The sequence below is a fragment of the Toxotes jaculatrix genome, chromosome 10, assembly GCF_017976425.1.
Source record: "Toxotes jaculatrix isolate fToxJac2 chromosome 10, fToxJac2.pri, whole genome shotgun sequence".
NCBI classification, from domain to species: domain Eukaryota; kingdom Metazoa; phylum Chordata; class Actinopteri; family Toxotidae; genus Toxotes; species Toxotes jaculatrix.
In genome coordinates, this window is record NC_054403.1 from 13586541 (window position 1) to 13603216 (window position 16676).

The 16676-nt window shown below is 42.5% G+C and overlaps 1 protein-coding gene across 2 annotated transcripts in view; it reads right to left on the reverse strand.

The window, feature by feature from the left end:
* The window catches only part of LOC121188927 (A disintegrin and metalloproteinase with thrombospondin motifs 2-like), a 106775-nt gene that overhangs the window by 19888 nt on the left and 70211 nt on the right, over positions 1-16676 (reverse strand). Inside the window, exons 3-4 of one of the 2 annotated variants that reach the window (XM_041048873.1) lie at positions 15019-15062; positions 7447-7652 (exon numbers count right to left, since the gene is read on the reverse strand). In XM_041048873.1, coding sequence (XP_040904807.1) covers positions 7447-7652; positions 15019-15062 — 250 coding nt within the window. The remainder of the gene's footprint in view (positions 1-7446; positions 7653-15018; positions 15063-16676) is intronic. The other variant, XM_041048872.1, reaches the window with a different exon arrangement.

Genomic DNA, 16676 nt, shown 5'->3' on the forward strand with positions numbered 1-16676 from the left:
ACTGAAAACATGGGTGAAAAGCTAGCCCAGTTCTGGACAATGCTAACAAAAGCCACCCACTTGTAAGTCTAAAGCCAGGTTCAGACTACAGGAGTTTTAAATCCTGACTGATTTTGAAATCGGTTAGCATCACACACATAAGAGAAACTTTGCAGATGTCCTTCTGTCTAATCTCAAACATGCACACACCAAAAGATTTGAAAATAATGGCCCATCACATACTACGAGATTCACACAAGAACTGAAACTGAAGTGTAAAAGAGAGTTACTGCATGTGCAAGACTATTTCTTGGGCGGGCGTAGTGACTTCTTGGAGTTTCGATGCTAAAGTAAGCGAGCCACCTGCCGGCTGCAGCTTCATATTAAATGAACGGATTTGTTTCCTTTCATCTAAATGTCAAACAAAGCATATTTCACAAAATGTCAAACTATTTTTTTTAATATGGTCTAGATGCTCTGTACTTCTTTTCCATGTAATTGGTTGATTAGAGTGGTTTTCCCAATTAATTAGAAAACACAGAGGTGAGGAGAATGCAAGGAACTCAGTTTCCCATGAGCACAGATGGAGAGCAGATGAGGGAAGGAAGATGTCTAATGCAAGGAAACAAGGTAATGTGTGACAAGAGAGATGCAAAGAGCACTGGTGAAAAACACACACACACATGCACACACACACACACACACACACACAAAGCGCGCAAGAGAGAGAGGTAAATTGGCACAGGAGTTGAGGCCTGCTGTCCTCAGTGGCTGTGTGTGGTGCCTAATGAGGCAAAGGGATGTAAAAACAGACAGCCATAATGAGATGGCTGATGGACACGCTGCAGAGAAAGAGACACATACTGTACACACACACACACACACACACACACTCATAGAGAAGAAGAACAGAACTGCAGACACATCCAGTGAGAGAGTTGAGGAATGCTATGAATAGAGGCAGAGGGGAAGAGACAAGAAGCAGAGAGGAGAGAAGGAGCACAGAGGCAAAGTGCGAACAGAGAAAGAGCTTGGAAGGCAGTGGAAACGATGCATTCTTAGGAAACAAATGCAGCATGGAGCTGAGGAGAGGGGTTTGGAAGTAACTTAGCGCTCTTTTCCATACGTGGTGTAAAGTTGGAAATTCCAGCATCCTGTTAGGAACAACTGAGTGATGCTTCAAGTCAGAATCCTACTTTGTTAACCACAAACCGTCTGGAATAAATTTAGTTGATTGCATCAACATATACACATGACTGCAACGCAAAAGCTTTAACTAGCTTTATATTCAGAAACCGCAAAACTAAAGTGTTGTTTGTTGCATGTTGTTATTAGGAGCATCTGTCTGGTAAATGATCAGATTCATGAATTAACCTTCTGAAATGTTTACTTTACAGTTGCCAGCATTCTAAGCTAACGTAGCCAGATATCACTGGAATAGCATTAGCAGTTTCAGTGGAAGTGGCATGTTATGTAAGGAAAGTCACAGCTTGCGGGCATCCACAGTTTTCCGAACTGGAACACTAGAAATAATGGAGACTGAGACGCTAACTGGGACCTTTTGACCTTCAGCTGTGAATGCAATTTAGTATTATGAGAGTGAAAGGAGAGAATAGTACCTAGGGTTGTGATTATAAGGCATTGTAAATGAAGGCAACTGTATTAAAAGAGGTTTGGTATTGCACATCAGAAAACAAGAGACAGATTAAAAAATTAATGGTCAAACTTGATGCAGCAAAAGCTGAGGGCAAGATCCAAAAGTAATGGATCTTTTTTAATGTGTCTTTTGCTAAAACCTTGCAGAACAATTAAGTGTAACTATATAATTCTTATGGGGCAACTTCACAAATGAAACATATTCCTGATGCACTATTTTCTATTCTAATGGTCTTTTTTTGTACATTATACAAAGTGATACTTTCACTAGTGGAAGATATATTCAGGTTGTTTACTAAAGTAAAAAGTAAAAGTGAAAATAAATTAAAAATACTACACAACAAATAAAAGTCCTGCATTCAAAATATTACTAAGCCAATTTTATCAGCAAAATGTATTTAAAATAGCTAAAGAACTCATTATGGGGGAAAATTCCTCTCTTTCATTTTGTCAACTCTGATGATAAAATTTATTCTTGGACTGGGCAACGTTTAATATTTGATAACGGCCTTCAGTTCCTGAACTGACGGGTGGAAGAGCAGATGGGAGGAGTTTTCAAGTGTGGGACACAGGAGAAGACAGAGAAAAGTTTTCTTCCAGCGACCTTCAGCTTCATGTTTTGGATGCTCCTTTCACACATTAAAAAAGATAGAGTTGCTAGGCAACCACCAAACACAGACGGAGGGTTCTGTTGTCTTCTCAGTTTAACCCTGTCTGATACTGAGTGTGTATATGTGTGAGAGAGAGAGACTGTGAGTGTGTGTGTGTGTATGTGTGCGTGTGTGTGTGTGTGTGTGTCTGCAGTTCTTATCTTGTCTGTCTGGTTACCTCCTGGTATTTCTGTCTCTCATTTGGTAACATTTGTCTCACCCCCTCGTTATCTTGGCAGGCTAAAGTATATGGAAGTGACACACAATGACTGTGTGTGTGTGTGCGTGCGTGCGTGCGTGTGTTGGTGTGTGTGTGTGTGTGTGTGTGTGTGAGAGAGAGAGACCGTGTTTGTTTGTCTGAGATGACATGGGCACTTGGGTGGGTCAGTTCACACTTGGCCTGATCCAGCCCGTTTCCTTGACAACTGTTAGGCCAATTAGGAGCGGTTGACTTCCAGGTGACCCCGACACCACAAGTTCCACTCTAATGAGAGACACACATGCTTGCACACACACACACATGCACCGAGGCAGCGTCCTTTCAGTCCCAGCTTTAGCTCTATGTGTCTTTATGCACTTTAACACTTATTACATACAGTTGGACATTTCATACACAGATGGTGTACACTGGGGGACAGACATGCCACAGTAATTCATAATCCCAGACACACCCACATGTTCAGTGAGTTACATGCTTACCCATGGAGGCACACACAAGCATCCAACACACACAACCACACACAGTTCCTTGTGAACAGCTGTACAGGCATGTTAATGCTGCTGGCTGTGCTCTGACGTTGGGAAGGGCGACATCAGGTGCCATTACTTACCACGCAAGCTACAGGTATCCAAGTCAGGCTAGATTTGCCCGGTTGTGTGTGTGTCAGTCAGTCTGTATGTGCAGTATAAGTAATGCAGGCCTAGAGGTCAGCAAGGCACAAAATCATTACTATGAGATAAATAATGCAGACAGGACCTGCCACTTAACTCTGCAAGAAGGAGTTCGAAATTAAGTAGGAAGGCAGGAGAAAACTGGGAAGGTGGGGAGCGAGTGATATTAAAGGCGTTGTCAGTAATTGTTTAGTCATCAAATTATAGGTATAATTCGATTGCTGATTTTAAAATGAACAATGAGGAAGTAGTTTGTTTACGTGCATGATAATTGGAAAATATAGGCCTGCTTTACTTCTGTTAACAAACACAAACCTTTAGCAGTATCAGAAAACAATAACTTCAGTTCTATCACTGCAGGTCTGCGCATTCACAACCTCTTAATCAGTTTGTTTTTGTAATTTCATTGCTGGGTTAGAAACTGAATCAAAACCCGAAAGATGAAAAGGAAGGAGAGTACAGAGTAAAAGCAAGGAAAAGGGGGCAAACGTAAATAACTGAGACTGAAACTGAGACTGTGATAGAGAGTAGTTCTGTCACAGGGCACTGACAGGTTGCTACTTTTAATCTGCACTTTATTAGCTGCTAGCACCTCATCCACAGGTTCACACCTACATTTAATATTACAATGACACCATTCCTTATATATTAAAATGACATATAGGGAAAGAATTCTTCTGTTTCGGTCTGAATTTGCCTGTTTCTTGGTCCTTACAAAGACTAAAGGGAGACATAGTAGTAAGAAGCTCATAAAGGCTCAAGATACATTCAGCCTCAAGTGTGTAATAATATGAATATTTCCACAGCACTTCATACACTGAGCTCATGAGTTTTAATCAACTCATCATGGAGAGTGGGCTTCATTTAATAGGCAATGAAAATTTGACGGCAAACATTTTGAAAATATGCATTAAAAACACTCTCAGCTGCTGATGAGACAGAACTGAGTCATCTAATAAAATTGGCTGGAGTGCTACATAAATTAGAAGACTGTGGACAGCTTTTCTACATCTTTTTGTCAACACACATGGGAATATTTAAAAAAAACAAAAAAAACAAAAAAAACAAAAACAAACTGAAACCCAGAATTTGAGCTCTCAATCTGACAGTGCTCCTTACATATCTGTGACACTTCCAGCTAACAAGGTGTCTATTATTACCTGGACTACCTTTCCTTTCCCAGCTCTTCCTTCCACTCCCGACGCTTATTACACACTGGAGGCACAAAGGTGCAGACAAAATACACCTCAGTAAACCAATATGCATCATTAAAATTAAACAAGCGCACGCACACATGCAAGCACAACCCCAACACACACACACACACACACACACCTCCCTCATCAGCAGTAGTTATTCATATCCATTGAGGAGGGTGATTAACACTATGCAGCACCACTCTAAAGGTCTCCATTAATGGGCAAGACAGACAGGTAGACAGACAGATCACTGTTGGCTACTTAATCTATCACCACGATGGTCACCACAGGAAGATTACAGCACAGTGGCCTCCATTTGGCATTTGGCACGTGGCAGATTTACAACAACGTTGTTGCTACAACAGTCCTTAAGTAGGAAGGCAGGAGAGAACTGGCAGCGTGGGGAGCGAGTGATATTAAAGGCATCATCAGTACATCAGCTATCAAGAAAAGTAGCCAAATTTTTCTGTATTTTCGAAATAAATAAAGCTTTTCAGCTGGCTGAGCTTTTTTTTTTGACATTTACACAGGACTTTTTGTTTCACACTGTGCACATTTATTTGTGCATTTTTTGCATGTATTTGCATGAAGATTCTCATCCATTGATAGTTTGTCATGTCGCATGGTCAGACTTATTCTTAGTCCATTGATGCTATTGAACAAGAAGACAACATGAAGAAGGGAGGTAAACACATGGGAAAGGAGTGGGAAGCAGAATTACACACATTTAACACACACACACTTGCACACACTTTGACACTCCTGTTGAACTTTGTAGACAGGATTTAGTGGTTTTCTGTGGGAGAGCTTTGATGTCCTGCATACAGCAGTACAGGCCGCTGTCCTCCAACACACACACACACACACACACACACACACACACAAGACCACATTCCCCACCTTTACCCTGAGCTCACTTCAGCTGAGACACACAGAGACAAAAGGAAGATGCAGGGTGAAAATAAACAATGAGAAACAATATATTTTAGGTTTTCATAATAACCCTCTGCACTGAAACGCACGTGCTTTATTCATGCTTCGAAGGTGGCTGTTCAACAGTGTAACAGCTGCTGTAACAAAAGACAGAGGATCGTTTCACGCACTTTTTTTTTTTTCAGGAGTGCTGGAAGTGTAAATATGCATACAGAAAGGCAGAGATCAGATACAGTCAATTCAGCCTGGAAGTAAGGAGAGAAATTGGGTAGAGGAAGAACAGATGGAAGCGGGAAAAATACTCGAGTGTCAGAAGAACAGAGAGGAGACATCATGACATAAACTTGATGGTTTTACAGTGGTAAAACAGTGCCCTTATTTTCTCGAGTTTGTGTTAAATATAAACTGTAAAAACCACACAGACACGATCATATATACTTTATTACACCACTAAAATTAAATTAGTAAAACACTACTTCCTAATAAAGGTTATACTTTTAAACTAAAGCCCTAATTCTTTCAAGGAAAGGCCACAGAGAAGAAAAGCATATATATCCTTCTGTGTGGTTAAGCATGCACAATCTTACAATAACTCAAAAACCTGTGCTATGTCTGAATGCCTTTAAAGGGCACCTGTGGAAAACACGTCTTCTAAAATCACTCTCCTTATCCTAAATTTACCGTGTATGTCTTCTCATAAACCTGTTATCACTCACATTATACTTAGAAAGTTTTTTTTTTAACCATCATTGAGGATTTGTTGCCATAAACTACCCCAGTCAGGGAGGAGTAACAATGCAAAAGAGCTCAGTGTAGAGTGAGCTGGTGCCGCTGAGCGACTGGGAGGCTGAGAGAAAGACAGAGAGGGAAAGAAATAAAACAGAGACAAAGAGAGAGAGACAGAGAAAGAGAGAGAGTGAGAGAGAGAGAGAGCACACCCATCCTGAAGTGAGCAAAGCAAACTTTCAAGAAGAAAGTCGCCCAGATGCCACGCGTGGGAGGCAGCCCTTATTTATTTATTTCTGTTTATCTGGCTGTCAGTAATTTATTCCGAATGCGCTGTTTAAAATACTCCTTCTCCCTCTGTCTCTCCATCTCTTCCCCACAGATTAGAGGGGGGCTGCGACAGGGCTGCGTATTCCCTTCTCCTATATTGTCTAACAAATATCTAAAAGGGGAGGCAGAGAGCACAGCCGCCCTTGTTCTTTCTCAAGCGCTGAGCTGAGACAAAGAGGTGTGGTAGGATTTGTTGCTCTATGCTTGCACCTGCTTAACAGTCGGAGATTGGTTCCTTGCGCAGTGGTCGCAATGCGAGCAAAAGCAAACAGGAGCACGCACGTAAACAGATGTGCACACACACAGGCGAGCGTGCACGCGGGCGAAAGCGTGCAAACAGCACTCTCACCACAGGTTTAATTTGCAAAGATTAAAGTCTGCAATGTGTTGAGTGTCACACCAACACACAAGCACATGTACACACACACACACATTAAAACACCTGGGAGTGTGAGTGCTTGGCAAAGTGTTGTTGTGGCCTGAAGCATACTGCCTGCTGTTTCTGCATCTCTCTCTCACACACGCGCACACACACAAACACACTCACAATGAATGATGACATGACACAAAGCCTGATGAAACGATATGTAGGAGCCCCTTCAGAGCACAGGGCTCATCTAAAACACACACACACACACACACACACACACACACACACACATACACACACACACACACTCACACAAATGAAATCTCATCATATTCAGATAGAGAAGAAAGGATTACCCGCGGCTGATTGCTGGATGAGAACATGTAGGAAGGGAATTGAATCCTCATTCAGATGGTGAGAGAGAGTGTGTGTGTGTGTGTGTCTTTTACCCTCTTTCTTTGACCTCTCTGTGACTTACGTCCCATTCAGCTCTAATGGAACAGTTTTGCCATTTAATAATTTAATAATTTCATTTTTTTTAGAAAGTAAGAAAAATGTTATGTTTGCCAACCTGTGTGTGAGGTGTGTACATTAACAGGAATTGATATGTTGGTGTTACACCTCAAATTTACAGGGAAATAGCCTAATTCAATCAGACATCTGTTTATTTGATATGCAATCATCTGTTAGTGTGTGAGCCACCGTCACTTACAATGTTCATGAGTGTGAGCAGGTACTTCTGGACGTGCTCCTTCCCATGAAACTGGACCACCGAGTCGTCGACGCCCAGCAGCACCTCAATGTTGTAGGCCCTGTCCAGGCTCTGTCTGCGTGTTCGGCCCGCTCGCGTGTGGTTGATGCTCTGCTCCACGCCGCGGTACAGAGACTCCAGGTCCATCAGACCACCGAGATCAGCACCTAGAGTTGGAGAAGAAACACACAGGTTTTGCAACGAGACGAGGAGAAAAAATCAATGCAAATTTCAACATCACAAGAATGAAGAGAGAAAAAAAAATCCCTTCTTTTTTATTTGGAAGGAATAACTGATAGAGGTAGTGGTGTATCAATCTCATTGAACAACATCCAACTAAAACCAAGGTGTCACCTCAACGATGAACTAAAATTCTCCATAAAGCTCCATTAAGCAACAGGGGAGCAGCAGAGTCAGGTGATAATTCTCTGTAGGTTCATTAATCAGCGAGAGCAACACCTCTCACACTACACATTGTCATGATACATTGATTATAGCCGCTTTTAATAAGTCCTGACATTTACTTAATGTAATGTGGGTCATATTGTTTTGTATGACCCCGTTTCTTTACTGTTACTTCACTGTGGAGCAATTCCTTGTTAATCTGTCAGTAAGTGTTTGCATTCTTTCAAATCTGCTCAGCTGGTGTGTGTCTGTCTTCTCTCCGACGCGTTGCAGAGTTTTGAACACTACTGTCGTTCACGTTCATGTGCACTTATTTGAGCACTTTCACATTGATGTCTGTTTGTCTGTCTTCTGTTTGCTTTCCAAGACACCAGTTGACAGAATCGAGCATGTGTGTCCCTTGTAACCGGTGGTAACGGTGCGGCTATCCTTCGCAGATCCTCTCCTAATCAACCAAATATTTCTGCTCCCATCTGAATAAAAGCAGCAGATGGTGCTTGCTAAACACATGGATTAAGACAGCTCCCTCACTCAGGGGCTGCCCACCCTGCTCTTTTCTTGGCTTGCTACATGCTGGAAAATAATGCAAATTACACAAGAAACTCAATTTGAGGTTATACCACAGCCTTATACCCACAGCCAGCGTGATTTGCTCAGATCGCTAATTACTTCTCTGGTTTTGCCTACACAGGTATGTTTGAGGGTGTGTTACGTTGTTTGGACATTTTTGGATAAACTGCAGTCCTGGCTGCTGAATGACTATGTTAAGTTTCAAGTGTCCAATCTGATCCTGTTCCTTTTTTACTTTTTAATCCAGGCAGGGAGTTGCAGTCAGCGAGGATACAGAAGATAAATCGCCCTGTCTCCAGAGCCAAGGCCATCCTTCCCTCGTCATCCCTCTTTCTCCCTCTCTCTTTCTCATCCTCCTGGTATGTAGACACAGCATGGCCTTGCTTGTATGGAAGCCATGGAAGGCCAAGTCATGCAGTCTTGAACATGTGGTCTCAGTGGATTCAACAAAGCACTATACTCCCTGACTCCAGCCAAGGCCTCCCACAGCCAAGGATGATACACAACTCAGTTCACGGAGCCGTGTGTGTGCAAGTGTGTGTATGCACTGTGTGGACAAACATTTCCAATTGGGCTATAAATCACTGTTCCAACAGGAGCTTTAATTTAGTTGAAGCCTGGGTGCAGGGCTGACTAACTGTAATAGATATGCTGTTTTTGACTGCAGAGCTCTATTTGGAGGTGCTGGGTGCTGAGTTGATTCAACACGTGGCATGAGGGGACAGTTGGAGCTCCAGTGTTTTGACACATGCAGTTAGAACAAGTGTTGAGTGGAAGGAAAAGAACAAGATGCGGGAGGAAGATACAGGGAAGACAAGACATGGGGAGAGAAAGAGAGATCTGCCACCTTGTCTCCCAATCAGCAAGGGGCATCCCGCTTTCCCACTCCCTCTTATGCAACGTTTCCAAGGCAACGGGCTCATGGGTAAAACAACGACCGCGTGGCTAATATTGGCTCCTGAGTCGCGAGCAGAATGAATCTGGAAGTCTGAATATGATCCCATATCTGCCCACATTCCAGTGAGTGACAGAATACCCACACAGAAAGAGAGAGAAACAGGAGGTGGGGGGCAGAGATAGAGACTAATATAGCAAAAGACAAGAGACCATGAGAGGGGAATTTAAAGATTTTTGCAGCACATACTTTTGTTCTGTTTCATCGCTTGTGTGTGTGTGTGTGTGTGTCTCTCACTCACACACACACTGAACATTTCTTCTTCTTGTTAGTAGAGGAAGCTGGATATGAGGCGGTGTACTTCACAACAACCCTTGGCTCTTCCTAGTTATAGCTGCCTTTAACGAGCCTGATGTCATAACCACACCATCTGCTTTTAAAGACAGGTCCAGATATTTTTACCTTTCGCCTTATGTAATGTTGAGACAAAACACAGAAAAACAGCATTGTTTTCTCACTTTTAACTGCGCCTTCGCCAAATTGCAGTGCCTTGAAAGCCACAAATGAGACAATGCCGGCACGCTGCATAACACAGGGCCACAGCTGTATGGTAAGTGGAGGGAATAAGGCAGACATAACTCAAAGTGACACAAGCCGAGTGGAAAACAAGAAGTGACTAAACCAAAGGTTGGAAGGTGCTTGACCAGGTGGTGAGCCCTAACTATTTACAGTAAACATCTCCATTTCATCGCACCTCTGTCCTTGCTTACACTTGTTAAACCACTATTTTTTCTCACGCTTCAGCTGTTTTGGAGCAAGTTTTTCAGAGAAAACTGTGGAGGAATAAGGTGCAAGAGAGATTGAGAGAGGCGGTGAGGGAGGTGAGAGGTAGAGCTGAGGGGTGTGATGGATGAGAGAGAGAGATGAGAAGAGACCAGAAGGACCTTGGGTGTTGCGAGTTCCGCTTCAAGCTCCTGCAGTGATGGAGAATATCGCTCTCTTGTAGAGCATCCGAGGCTGTCTGTGTTGACTGCAGGGCGAAGCATCAGGGTGCGCTGCCGTGTTTCTCGGAGCAATATCTTACATGAGCCTCTGCAACCAAACTGTTATCACTCTCAACCTACAGACGGGGGATTGATCATGACAGCGTTCACTTTGTCTTTCTCCAAGGAGGATCATTTTCAGTCCTGAGCCTCATCCTCCCACAGCTTTTACCTGCATGTACGTACACAACCCGTAATGTCTCTTCCTACCTGCAGCTTTCCTTTCCTGTTCTGGTCCTACCCACTAATTCTCAATCCTCATTTACATTTTCTCACTCCCATCTGTATCCCTATATACACACACCTCCCCTCTCCACCTCCACCATCACACACAAGCACCCCACCCTACATGCAGACCTCCTAGCACACACCGCTCTCCCTCCCCCTGTATTCTCATTCAGGTGGGGTATAGAGCGCGGCCTTATTAGGAGACAAAGGTTCTTTGTCTTTCAACCTTTGCAAAATGTCAAGAATGTCTGGTTGCCCGCTGAAAATGAGGTGGTGGTGGTGGTGGGGGGGTCAAGAGAGTAAGGGGAGACTACAAGCCACAACAAGAGAGAGAGGATGGTAATGGTAATTCAGGTCAAGGCACATCTTACTACAAAGCAGCGGTCTTTGGTTTAAGGTGACTGTTTGACAGTCAGGTGTGGCACATCATGCTGCTCCGCATTCAGAAGCTCTACTGTCTAATGACTTGCTTTGACCTTATGATGGTTACGCTGGCCAGGGTGTGTGTGTGTGTGTGTGTGTGCGTATGGATCAGATCGCATGTTGTGTATGGTTCATGTACCTTTAACGTAACACAATAAACTGCCAAGTATAACACTGAGCTTCACGAACAGTGATTTATGCAGCAAAGCGGACTCACTAAATATGTTTACATGTAGAGTAATTACAAAACAGTGACTTATTCATTATGATACTGTAAATACACACACTCTCTTACAGACACAACCACATGGTGATGATATATTTATTTAACAGGGCTGGTTGGCTGGAAATGCATGCTCTTTTACAGCTAGGGTTGAGTTTTAAAAGAAACATAATAGGAGACGCAGACAATATACAAGCTCTATTAAAGTCGTCAAAGGCAGTTAGAGGACGATTACTGACAATGGTTTTGATTGATTAGTGTTAAGAGGTGCCAGTATACTCCAACTGAAGTTCTTGTCCAACAGCGGAAATGTCTAAAACCCCTTTCCCCTCACACTTTTTTGAGGTTGGAATTTGAGGGGCTGCATCCTACAATTTCTGTATCTTTCCATCCACTTCACACCACGACTGGCCCGCTGTGCAGAGGTGAACTTTAATCTCTAGCTCTCTTTTTCGCATTTGTTACATTTTCTGTTGCTTTTTGTGTGTACAAACAAGAGCAACACTATGAATTCCCTGTGGGAAAGACTGCATAAAAGTGTGCGCCATTACTACCATGCGTCAACAATTATTGCGTGTCGCCACTTTCTATGATGGCTGGCTTTTCCAGTGTGTCCAAGCATTCCCCACCCTTTACCCACACTGTTAATGGTAAAGTCCTGCATGACTTTAAAGGAAATATAGTTTGGGAAAATAAAGCTGGTGTTAAATTGTGTGGACAAGCATTTTAAGGGCTGCTAAATTACACAAGATAATGTGGCCCAAAGCACACCCACATATTTATTTGTTATAAGAAGCCTTAGAGGAAAATGTCCAGGTTTTAGGATTAATAATAGGTCTGATTTGATATTTGCTGTATTGATTTTAGAGATGTGAGACATTTCAGTCCTCAAAGTGAAAATGTTTCCTATTACAAAATAGTAACATAAGCATTATATTAATAATTGGAAAATTAGCTGCATACTCGAGTGACTTTGAGGGTGTGACACACAGTCTTCCCTCAGGAATGATTCAAATCTTTAGTGCTATTGTGTATTTTGATTATCTTTCGAACACGGCGCTTACTTAAAAGTGGCGGCAGGTAGGAGGGGAGATGGTGAACTCATTAGTGCTTGCCTGAATTCAAGGCTGTCTGTCCACAGGGAGACAGTTATTCTCGCACACGTGAACTAATTTACTTACAGACACGTCCTGGTCACATAGCTCAGGGCATGGACATTTTGTCTCCCCGGTGACAGCTTTATGGGCTGTCAAGGTGATGAGTGGCTCGGACAGCGGACTGTTAACACTGCTGCTAGCATCTGGGCAGGTAGCAACATGCCACGCTGTCCCACACACTGTCCCCATGCTGAATGCTCATTATTCCTAAGCTGCCATATGACAGCTGTAAAGGCTACAGTGTGTGTGGAATACACAGTGAACTACGCTTCCCATAATCATACTGCTGTTAATTATTTAGGTTGGCAGCAATCTAATTTTACATGGACAGCTCCCTGAAGACCATAATAATTATTCATACATCAAGCACTGAACTTTGCCCATTTATTAATAACCGCTTTAGGTTAGGGCTGTTTATTTATAACAGTGCTTCCTATAATGCTGATGAGATGTTTTGAGTGGTCGAGCCTTGGCTGTGAGTTTGTCCAGAGATCCATGATATTTAGGCTGACGCATTATATCTACATTTCTGTGCTCCCTGAAGTGGAGTAGAGGACCATTTTTAATATTGCATGAAGCAGCTTTTATAATCAGCAGGCAAGAGGGCCACCTATCCTCACCGCTGCTCGGTGTGTCTGGGTGGATTTCTGGTGGTTCAGGAGACAAGGCAACCTTTAGCTCTCCCCTCTTACATAACTATCTGTCTGTCAGAGACACACAGGGCTGTTGGCTGCTGGGGAGGTGCTGTGGTGCACACCGATTCCCCCGGTGTCCTGCTGTATACCACGGTTTCATCAGCTGAGCTGAGTCTCTTCTTCATAAAGTCTATAATGTATGCAGAGTTACCTACACATTCATAATGCAAAGCCATCAAATGAAATCATCTCTACTGAGGTTTGGAATTGACAGAATTCACACTCATGTTTGCACATGTTCTCACAAATGAGCCTAAATTAAGTGGCGATGTTTCTCACAAGCTGCGAGGAGCCAAGTGAACGTCTCTCGTAACATCAATAATTACAGCACAGAAGAAGGAACACCCTATGTAAACATCTCAAAACAAATTAATCCAATCGTTGCCATCCACAGAGGCAATATTGTTGGCAAAGATCAATAATGTCCCCCAAACTCTCTCTCTCTCTTCACTCTCTGGTTGGATCTAAAGAGCTTGATGTAAACTGGAGAGCCTTAGTGTCCAATAAGACAGCAAAGCCAGGCTGATATAGGGCTTACAGCAGGTCTTATCCAGTCTGAAACTGACCTGTCTGAGTGCCCGTCTGTCTGTCCTTCCCTGCGTCTGTCTATATCAGCCTCAGAAAGCCAGACATTTATAAAGGTCTCTTATGAAATCAAAAAGTGGGAAAACATCTTCAGCCATGACAGGGCAGCAAAGATAAACACATGACAGCACCAGTATGTAGACAACAGCATTTTGGAGACAAGACAAATTCATCTACATCCCTCATTATCAATCATCATCTTATCAAGTTCCACTGCCTGTATGTCTACTTTAAGAAAAATTGTTCAGCAAATAGATCAATCTTATGGGGAAACAACGTACTGTATGCATCAAGAGGGAGATAAAGAGAGAGCGGTTGACAGAGAGGTGCAGGGTCCAGCTTACAGAGTACCTATAAATCTCAGCAGAGACAGCCTCCTGCTGGCTTGAAGGGTTTGTGGCCCCCTTGCCACCTCTCTCTCCAATCCTGCACCCCCCCCCACCCTCGCCCCCCTTACCTGTCACATCACTATTTCTGTCACCTCATCCTCTCCTCTAATATATCAACCCTGTCTCCTAAAAATTATGTTCACCAACTAATTTGCATGAGCAAATATATTTTACAAGAAATGTAATTCTGCCTGGATTATGTTTTCATCAGCATAAAGAAGAAATGTTCATACTGAACGTACCAGCAAAGCATTCACTGTCAGCATATTTCTTCTTTCCTCAAGGAGGTAAGCAAGTATTGATTATAACTTCAACACTTAATGATGTGTTTTCATTGCTGAAATGTGGAATGCAAGATGGAAACACGTTCTGTGGGTTCAAAATCCTGTGCTTACATTGTCTCTTACATTACACTGCCTCCAAATTGTATTTGGCAAAGCAAATTTAAGTTTTAGAAGCAGGAATGTCTATTTCCATACATGTTTTCATTTTCTGCTTTCTGCTTCTGCTGCTATCTTTCCACTGTCTGCTCATCACCTCTGCCCTCTAGCATTGTCATTGCACTAACAGGCTCATCAGGCTACAGTGGTTTGACAGATGCGTTACTGATTGGCTGTAAGATGGGCTGCATGCTCACTAACTCTTTACTGAGATGTATCTATTGTAGGCATTGAGAACTTGGGTAAAAGGTATAATGACATCAACTAATATTAAAACTCTTGTTTCTGCTCCTCATTTCTCCTGTCCTCTGTACCCCTATCCTCATTTCTCCTTCTCTCTCCCATAGCCCCAGGCAATGTCCTGTCCTGTCCTGTCCTGGCTGTGAAGTACTCAAAGAACAGCCAACGCCAGCCACCTGAGACATCCAGCTCCACAGTTATTATGACAGGCCAGCCAGCCAAACATCTGTCAGCCTGAGCACTGTGGTGATGGAGGGAGTGGAGGAGGCGACGTAGGAGGAGAGGGGAAGGGGGAGCAGGAGAAGAGAAAGATAAAAGTGACGAAGGAGAAACATGATAGAGACAAGATAAAAAAAAAAAGCAACAAGGTGAGAAAGGGGAGAGATAATAATGAGAAGGGGGAATTGGATTCTGATCATGCTTTAAATTTTGAGAAAAACGTTTGACTACACATTATTGGTCAGTGGTCAGTTTTATGAACTTGATTTTCAAGACAGCAAACAAAATAAGAAATTTCCCACTATAAATTTCCACTGTCAGAAATGGTAGTAAAAGGGAACAGTGGAAGACAAGACAAGATCTGGACAACCAAGAAAACTTCACTTCAGCTATAGGCAGAAAGGCAACACAGGAAAGGAAATGCAGGAAGGTTTAGCTGACACAGGAGTGGTGTTGCACTGAACACGTGGTGTACGTGGAAGGGCTATCAGATCTAAACCTTACCTCAGATCTCTTCACAAAAATAAACGTGTGAACTATGTAAAGCAACATCTGGATAAACCAGAGCGGTTCTGAAAACAAGTGCTGCGGACAGATAAAATTAAAACTGAGCCCTGCAGTTTGAAAAAAAGGAGGAGCATTTGATGAAAAGAATGTCTTGCCAACTGTTGAGCATGGGGTGAAAAATATTCTTTAGGGTCCTGGGGCGGCCAAGAATGGATTCCACCAAATATCAATAAATTCTAGAGGCAAATGTCCTGCAATCAGTCAAGAAAGTGAAACTGGCTGGATTCCTCAACAGGACAATAATCCAAAGCAGACCTCAAAAAAATCCAAAAGCTGAAGCTTTTGGAGTGGCCCTCACAGTTCTCTGACTAAAACATCATTGAAAATCTGTGGGAGGATCTTAAAAATGCTGTACATGATGTTCTAGGAATACTCTGAGCTGGCTACAATTTTTTTTTCTTTTTAAATTTCTGTCAAAGGGAGTTATCAAGTATTGACATAGGATCCATAACTGTTGCACAGGCCACAATTACTGTTTAATTAATTACGGTCAATGTGCAAAATTGATGACATAGTTGAAAAGTGTAAAGAATTATTTTCATATGAAAGTAGCTCAAGCCTGTTTCTAACATAATGTGCAAATGTGCGAATTTTTATAACATCACCACGTCGTACTTGCATTCTGCATAGTGCCAGCCTGTTTCAGCCAAGCAGCTATGTAGTTTCAGTCAATCAGTGACAGACATTTGTGTTTACAAGACAGGCCCCACTGTTGCTGTTTAGCCAAAAACCTAAGTGCAAAAGGGTTCATTTGTGGTGTGTGTTTGCTGCAGGGTTGTATTTATTTCTTTTCAATTCAAAAGAATCAACAAAATATGGACTTCGCCCAGGGGTGCTCAAACCTTTACATACAATTGTATCTGTTTAAAGGATTTTACATATCTTTCATTTTTGCACTTCTACATTAGAAGGCAGTATTTTTATTTCATTAATTAGCACCATTTGGCAGCTTGTGAAGTCAGCTGGTTTGTAAAACTTTGCTAAAACAGGCAACTGAAAACCAAACAGACTATTATCACTCTATAAACAGGACTCATGTCAAGCTAAATTATACTTGGGCAAAGTGCAAATGGCAGTGTCTTGGTGTTAATGCTTCTGCCAGCTGCCAACCT